This window comes from Chenopodium album, chromosome 13, assembly GCF_948465745.1.
Source record: "Chenopodium album chromosome 13, dcCheAlbu1.1, whole genome shotgun sequence".
Taxonomy (NCBI): Eukaryota; Viridiplantae; Streptophyta; class Magnoliopsida; order Caryophyllales; family Amaranthaceae; genus Chenopodium; species Chenopodium album.
In genome coordinates, this window is record NC_137846.1 from 10,682,974 (window position 1) to 10,691,365 (window position 8,392).

Sequence of the window (8,392 nt, forward strand, 5' to 3'; positions counted from 1 at the left end):
CCTATTTTACAAAACCAGTAGGTTTCACCACCCTTCCTTTATTCCGACTTGTTTTCCGATTGAGGGCGCACGTGTTACTATCCTATTGGTTTAAAATAAGAAAATCAAATTAAAATTAAATCAAATTTTTTAAAAAAAATAAGGCAACCATCCCTTCCCCTTCTCCTGCCACCGGGACAACCAATCCCCGCCCAAACCAACCTCTTGCTGGACCACCCATATCAGCTAACGTCGTCCTCTCCCCCTCCCCATTCACCACCAGCGTCCAGCATAGCCTCCCCACCAACGCCTACTCTTCCCCCAACTGTCGGAAAATCCTAACTCAACCCGCCAGCCTCCACCCCGACCACCGCTTGAAACTCGCATCAGGCTGGTTGAACCTCGGAAGAAGCACTAATCGCTGTCCCCACCCCTCGCCTGAAACCCGTAACCCATCCCCGATCCCTCGCCTGAAATTCAAACTCTCTTGCCTGTAACCGAAACTCTAACCCACTATCCACCCCTGAAATCCCCTATTAGCCTGAAACTCCAACCCTCACCTAAAACCCTAACCCCGAAATTATCCTAAACCATGGAGGAGGGGTGGGTTCGAAATTGTTAAGGGGGAAAGGAAGGGGCCGGAAACAAGGACGAAAAAAGGAGGTGATGCCGGAAACAAAGACGGGGAAGGGAAGGGGTGATGGAGGTGGCAGGGCTGCCGCCTACATGAGGTGGCATGGATATGTTTTTATTTTAATATTAAAACCCTAACTCGAAAAAACTGGTATGGATGGTAAACCTATTGGTTTTGTAAAAAAGGGGTGGTATTTTTTAATTTTAAAAAAAATGGGTGGTTAGTTCAACACATGGTACATTTTGGGGTGATTATTTACAAAAAGTCCTTTTTTTTTTTTCTTCTACATCTACAAATCTAAGCAAAGGAAACAAAACCTAATGAATAAAAGGAACCATATATGTCTGCAAGCAATTACTTTCATGCACCTGCTGAATATCATTCCTGGGAACCTTATCCAATCTCCACACAGCAAGCAAGAAGGCACTTTACATTTTCTTGTATACGATAAAAGGTTGCTTTCAGATTAACTGGTATACCTTTCTGTATCTACAAAGACTAAGATACTAGACTAGTAAAGCTGAACTTCCAAATCGTTCCTGCAAGTCCAATGTATGGCCTGAAGACATGCTTGAGCTTCAGGTTGCAGGGCCGATTGATCATGGATAAACCCTCCTTGCCAACACAAATGAACCCTTGCGTCTAGATTGAGTAAATTTCCCTTCTTGTCAACTCTAATAGATCAACAATGTCATCGTCCCTTACTTAGAACTTGGACAAGCGTGATGAGGTTCTTAATTTGCCTACTAGTGATCTGAGATTGACTTCTAAATACTGGTCGACTATTTGGGGAAGTTTGACTGATGAAAGTGGCTACGAGTCGAAGAGGAGCTCAATAGCTTCAATTCGTTATCTAGTTGTTACATCTTCCCGTTGTTTCCAAGTACCATAGTTGGTCAATAAGAAGGATGCTAAATTCACAAAGATAAGCTATTCATCCTTCATGCTAAATTCACAAAGATGAGCTATTCATGCTAGATTCACAAAGATGAGCTATACATGCTTCATGCTTAACCAATTGTTACAAGTGTATGTAAATTGTTGTTATTGAAAACTCTATGATGACTTGCAAATGAGGGTGAGGAGTCCATTTGAAAATTATTAATTGAGTGGTTGAAAAGTTAAATTACATTTGAAAATTGAATTTAAATTTTGAATAAAAATTTAGAGGGGTTCATTAAATAAAGATACATCTTCAACCAATTAGAAAGGAGTGTATAAGATACCTTTGTACACTGAGTGTACATGTATCAGAGCATCTTCAATGGTAAGCTAATTGTTAAATTAGCTTGTCATGTCACATATGATTTTTTAGCTAATTCTCTTTGTGGCTATTTTGTACTCCAATGGTTAGCTACTAGCTTTTTTTTTTTTTTTTTTTTTTGACAGCAATTACAAAGGGAGTTATACCCCATAGATAGTAGTACCTACAGACAAACAATGAAAACAAGACATAAGCTTTATAATCTTATCAATCATTACTCTATTTTTATATGCCCCTGCATAATACCCCTGCAGCCATCTAGCAAGGTTTTTCTCCTTGCAGCAAATGTGTAAGTGCCATAGTTCCTTCCTGAGTGCGCAGCTTAATCCCCTGTGAACAGCAGCAAGAAGACCTGTGGTGGGATCACCGTGCTGTGAGTCAAAAATTTGGTTTTCATAGTCATCACTACTTCCCAATATGACCTCGTCTGTCTTCAGCACCCAGATCCATTTCTGCTCCCCTCTCCTTTTTTTCCTCTGAACCTCCAGCTTGACAGCCTTGCAAATGCTCCTACCAGCCACAAGCATCTCACCAGTACATCGTTGCTGATCAATCCTGCAAAAAGATTCAAAACCCGGGGGTCTGTCTTTACTTTGAACATCAGCAGTATTGCTGCAACCAAACTTGGTTACATCCATTTTGGCAGTCTGAATAATTCTGTTTTCCATTTGCTTGATGACAGACAAGGGGTTGGGCTTAGTATCCTTAAAAAATTTTTGGTTTCTAGCTTCCCAAATACCATCAAGCCCAGCTAGAAAAATCAGGTAGCTTCTCTCAGATTCCTCATCCTTCCTACTAAGCATTCTTTGCCAGTTTTGAATCCATTCAGCAATCGGAATGTTCTGCTGTAAAGCCACATTGATGCCTAGTTGACAACCTTTCCACACGTGACTAGCAAAGGAGCAGTCCCTAAAAAGATGCTCCAAAGTTTCAATAGCCGAACTGTGCTGATCCTCACTGTCGAGACATAAGACACAGGTGTGCTTGTCTCCCAAACCCCTTCTCTTCCTTTCACTACCAACAGGTAAAGCATTTTGGTAAACTTTCCACAAGAAAATCTTCTGCTTGAGAGATCCTGCGTGCTTCCAAAATTTATCCCAATTTATATTCCTCGGCTTTCTGGGATTTTGGCTTGAAATTGGTTTTGAATTTGACTCGAAAATCATGCTGTAACCACTCTTAACAGTATAGACCCCCCTCTTACACCCTTTCCAACTAACAGTATCTTCAAACCCCGAGTCCATCAGAGAGATATTTTGGATTTTGGTTACTGTCTCGTCTGTGAAAAGAAGGTTACATTTGGCTAAATCCCAATTCCCATTTTCATCTCTAAGGCTGCGAATACACTCAGTAACATTAGTGACCGGACTCTTCCAATTAGGTGGCTGTCCGTTTATCCAGGGATGGTGAATTTTGGCTTGGCACCCATCCCCTAAAGACCACACACACCCAATTTTAAGAAGTTGCAGACCCCATTTCACCCCATTCCAACCCCAAGAGCCATTATTCTTCCTTTCCCAAGCACCATCAAAGAGAGTGGAGTGTTGAATTCCATAACTTGAGCTGAACACCCTGCTAATAAGGGAGTCTGTGTCCTGTATGATGCGCCACCCTTGCTTAGCAAGCAAGGCTTGGTTGAAATACCGAGCATCCAAAATACCTAACCCCCCTTTTTCTCTAGTCTGAGTTAGATGAGTCCAACTTCTCCAGTAAACTCCCTTACCCAATTTACGGCCTAACCACCAGAATTTAGCAATTATACTATTGATCTTTTTTAAAATGCTGACAGGGCATTTGAAGACAGATAGAACATAGGTGCCCAGACTGGATAAGACTGATTTAATGAGGGTCAGCCTACCAGCATGGGAAAGAAAAAGCGAGTTCCAGGCATTTAATCTCTCCTTTACCCTATCCACCAGACTGCCAAAAATTTGCTGTTTGCTAACACCAAAATCTGCTGGAATACCAAGGTATTTGCCAAACTTCCTATTCTTATTAATCCCAAGGATGTTGCTGTAAATGTTGACCTCTGTATCACTTAAATTAGGACTTGAAACCAAGACAGATTTCTCTTGGTTTATAACCTGACCTGATGCCCTGCAATAGGTATCCAGTACTGCTCTCAAGGTCTTGGCATTACTCTCTTCCCCTTTTAAGAAAAAAACCGAATCATCTGCAAAGAAAAGATGACTAATCTTTGGAGCATTGTTAGTCGTCCTGATCCCAACAATATTACCTTCCTTTTCTTGTTGGGAGAGCAAACCAGACAGTCCTTCCATGCAAAGAATAAACAGGTACGGGGAAAGAGGGTCCCCTTGACGAAGGCCACACTTAGGCAAAAACTTTTCCTTTGGTGAACCATTGATAATAACAGAGAAAGTAACTGACCTAACACAATTCATAATTGTTCTGATCATTAAGTCAGGTAGTCTAAACTTTTGTAGGACATTCTCAAGAAAGTCCCATCTAATCCGATCATAAGCCTTGCTCATGTCCGTTTTGATTGCTAGTTTGCCTTTCACCCCCTTTTTTTTCTTTCTAATGCTTTCTAACAATTCATGAGCGATTAGAATATTATCAGAAATAACCCTCCCCGGGATGAAAGCATTTTGGAAACTACCAACCAAATCATTTAGAGCTCTTCTCAGTCTGTTAGTAATACACTTAGAGATAATTTTATAAGTGACATTACAGAGCCCAATTGGTCTTAGCTTATCCATTGATTCGGGATTATCACACTTGGGAATCAAGGCTATATTAGTGTGATTAAATTCTTTCAAAATATTACCTGTCTTGAGAGAAGATTGAACAGCTTCAAAAACATCATCCTCCAGCCAACTCCAGTTCTTTTGGTAAAACCCAGCCGGAACACCATCAGGACCTGGCGCCTTCCATGGCTTCATAGCAAAAAGAGCGTTCTTAATTTCCCTCCTCGAATATGGTTGTGAAAGTAAGTCACGCTGATCCTCTGTCAGGTATCTGGTGATACCTGCAGTACCCTTTTCTATTTCAGTATTTCTATCACTTCGGGAGATCACTTCACTCCCTCCGTAGATTCCTTTGAAATAATCCGTAGCTATCTTGGCAATTGTATCCTCATCGTATGCCCAGTTACCTTGTTCATCTTGGATCGCGTCTAGCTTATTCCTTGCTTTCCTTCCTTTAACAAAATTAAAAAAGAATCTTGAGCAGGTATCTCCAGCATAATTCCAGTTGATTTTTGCTCTTTGTCTCCAATAAGTCGCAATATTAGCTGAGTATTCTTCCAAACGCGAGCTGATTTCTCTAAATTCTGCCTCACCCCCGCCATTCTCCATGTTTAATTGTGCTTCTAACAGATCCTTCTCAAATTTATCCCAATCCCCCTTCCATTCCTCACGTTTGTTAAGAGTCCATTTTTTAATTTCTAGCTTTGCTCTCTGAGCTTTCCTAGCCAATCTGTACATTGGGGAACCATTCTGGTTAGAACACCAACCAGCCTGTGCAGCGTCAATGCACTCTTTGTAGTCAAGACTCCATTGATCAATTTTATAAGTTCTATTCTTTTTCTTAATCACCGAAGTAGTATGAAAAAAAATTGGAGCATGATCTGAGATTTGTATGGGTTTGTGAATTATGTGCGCATGTGGAAACATAGTCAGCCAAGTAGTATTTGCATAACCTTTGTCTAAGCGTTCTAAGACAAGGGCATCCCCTTCTCTACCATTAGACCACGTAAATTTTGGTCCCTCATACACTATATCATGCAAGTTGTTTGAGCATTTCCAATCATTAAAATCATTTACACCCCTAATTGGAATGGTCGAATTGCTCAATTTGTCAAGTTGAGAGTCAATTTGATTAAAGTCTCCTACTAGTGAAATTGGTAAATTGAGGTTTGGATTTGCCCAATGAGTAAGACAATTCCACACTTCCTTCCTATGAGAATTGCTAGGTTCTCCATACACCAAAATCAATCTCCACATTCCATTAGTACGATCATTGACATCAACAACAAGGAAATTGACACAAATAAAAACAACATTAAATAAATTCCTATCCTTCCAACCTAGCCATAAACCCCCACTTTTACCTTTCGGATTAACCCCTTTATAATAATTAAATCCTAAGCTTCTTAACCGATTAAACACCAAATCCGAATTACTTTTGGTTTCCGAGAGAAAGACAAAATCCGGCTCAAAGGTCCCAACATATCTTTTAAGGATGGGAATAATCGGGGTTGTTGGGCATTTGATCCCCCGACAATTCCAAATTAACCCGATCACTGCGCTGGAGGTGGTTGATTTGGGTCAACCACCGCAAGCCCATTGCCTTCGTAAGTTAGGATTAGGTTGGTTTCAAAACCAAAGGAAGAACTTGGCCCAGGCCCAAAGTTGTGGGAAGAAGACGGCCCTTCTGCTTGAGTACCTTCAGTACACACATTCTTCCCCTTTTTCCTTTTCCTTGTTAAGTGAGAATCAGCATCATCCTCTTCATCTTCTATAAATTGGAGTGAGACGAGATCTAGGTCTGAGATAGCTTTTCTCTTTAGAGGGAAATTTTCTTGCTTGTAACGCCTCTTATTCTTTCCTTTCCTAAATCGTCTGCGCCGCTCCAACCTCCCTCTACGATCTTTCTCCCCCCATCTTGTAAAGATTACAGCACTATCCGACATTGTCTCCGTTGGTTGGCTTCTATCAGCTTCCTTAGAAGCATCAATCTCAATTGATAACTTTTCAATTCGAGGTTGCAGTTGTGCTTGTGGAATTACCAGAGCTTCGACGCTGTTTTCTTCTGGTAATTCTTCTTCAGCAAAATCAATTTGTTGCTCCCCTAACCATGGACTCATCGGATCTTCAGGGATTTGCCCCACTTGAAAAGCCGCGTTTTCATCATTTCCTTGATAGTCCATGGGATCAGAGATCGGTGAGTCTGGCTCCCTTATTTCTACCGCCCTTGGTTGATTATTTGAGTCAAATTCAATGAAAAACCGTTGATTGTAACCCGCATTATCAATTCTTCTTCCAGCAATGTCATCGTTTAGTTCAAAACGAGATTGGATTGCTGAACTCATAAGTAGATCGAAACGCAAACTCTCTATATCGGGCCCATATCTAGGTACCCCATCTTGTGTTGCCCTGTTCCCAGCAGCTTCATAAAATTGGTTATCATTTGAGGATGGATTTTCGACTGAGTTTTGGCCTGCTGCAGCTGCGTTTGAGTAGGGGTCTTCTACACCTTCCCTGATGTGTGTCTCCCCCTCCGCCACAGCACTTGTAACATTAGCAATGTTAGCAGGATGATCCGCATTTCCCAGATCCACCCCCTGTCCTTCAGTATCCATACCCTCCCCTGTATCATCCCCTGTATCTTGCTGTGGTTGGGAATGAAACTCACTGGTTGAGTTTACTACAGGACCCCGGAAAGGCACCTCTCCATTAGAGAACCTTGACCCTGGATTAATTGTTCTTCCCCCATTTTGAATGCCCAAATCAAAATCTACCATTATATCCGAAGCTCTGAAATTCGGGGAAGGTGGTTGGTTTAGTTCATCTCCAAAAACTTCTCTTGGGGTTATTGTGCGCTCAGAAGCAGGTGTAGCACGAAGGTCAAGGTTGAACATAGAAAATCCATCCTCAGATTCAAGGGTTGGGATGCCCCTTGTTTGATATTGCATCATCAAGTGATTAACATCCTGTTGAATTAAGTCCTCGTGTCTCCTACATCTACTAGATTTATGGCCAATTCTACCACATCTTACGCAATATTTAAAAAGATTTTCGTACCTTAGTTGGATCCATATGACAGCATCGTCATCCAGCTTGAGAAAGAATCCTGGTATCAGGGGCTCACCAAGATTCAGCAGTACTTCAATCCGTAGGTAATCGTTCCTAGGAACAAATTGTGGCTCAAAATCAATCTGGAAAGGCCATCCTAGCAGCTCTCCTACTGTCTCTGCCATGTGCGAGTTGAGGTACTCACATGGGAGACCACATATTCGCACCCAAAACTTCGCTTTCCTGAAACGGACAGTGTGTGGAACTTGGTTTGGCCACCATGGCGCGAAAACCATAAGAGCACCATCAAAACAAGCTTTTGTTTTTGACAGCAAGTCTCTTTTGTCTTCATCATTAGTACACTTAAAGACATAGAGATCATTCATCTTAAAAACATCAATGTAGCCCCTTAATCTCCATCTTGAGTTGATAAAGTCACGAATGGAAGCAGGACTCAGGGTACGATAGTCCATTAGATACCCATACACACATTTCTGCCAAAATGCCCTGCTTCCATCCACTCTATAAGGTTCCAGTTCAGCTAAAGCAGCTGTTCTGTTAATGTTTCTAGCATAATTGCTACGATCAGTCATGATGAGAAATTGAGTAAAGTAAGAGAAGGATGAGAATTAGTTTGAACAGAGGAGAAGAGACAGAAAAGCAGTGCTAAAGAAAAAATAGGTGAAGAGAAATAAATAGTAGCCACCAAGACAAGGAGGCGTTTCATATTTTCTGCCTCGTTGCTGGTGTAAAGGCATG

General features: G+C 41.4%; 1 protein-coding gene across 1 annotated transcript; it reads right to left on the reverse strand.

Moving 5' to 3' along the window:
• Positions 1–2,017: 2,017 nt before the first annotated feature.
• LOC145575199 (uncharacterized) lies at positions 2,018–5,842 on the reverse strand. The gene has a single exon (XM_081633098.1). The coding sequence runs from the start codon at positions 5,840–5,842 to the stop codon at positions 2,018–2,020; it is 3,825 nt and encodes a 1,274-aa protein (XP_081489224.1).
• Positions 5,843–8,392: the final 2,550 nt, after the last annotated feature.

Bases quoted from the DNA above. Each gene is read 5' to 3' on its own strand.
- LOC145575199 (XM_081633098.1), bottom strand. From the start codon at position 5,842: ATGTGGAGATTGATTTTGGTGTATGGAGAACCTAGCAATTCTCATAGG.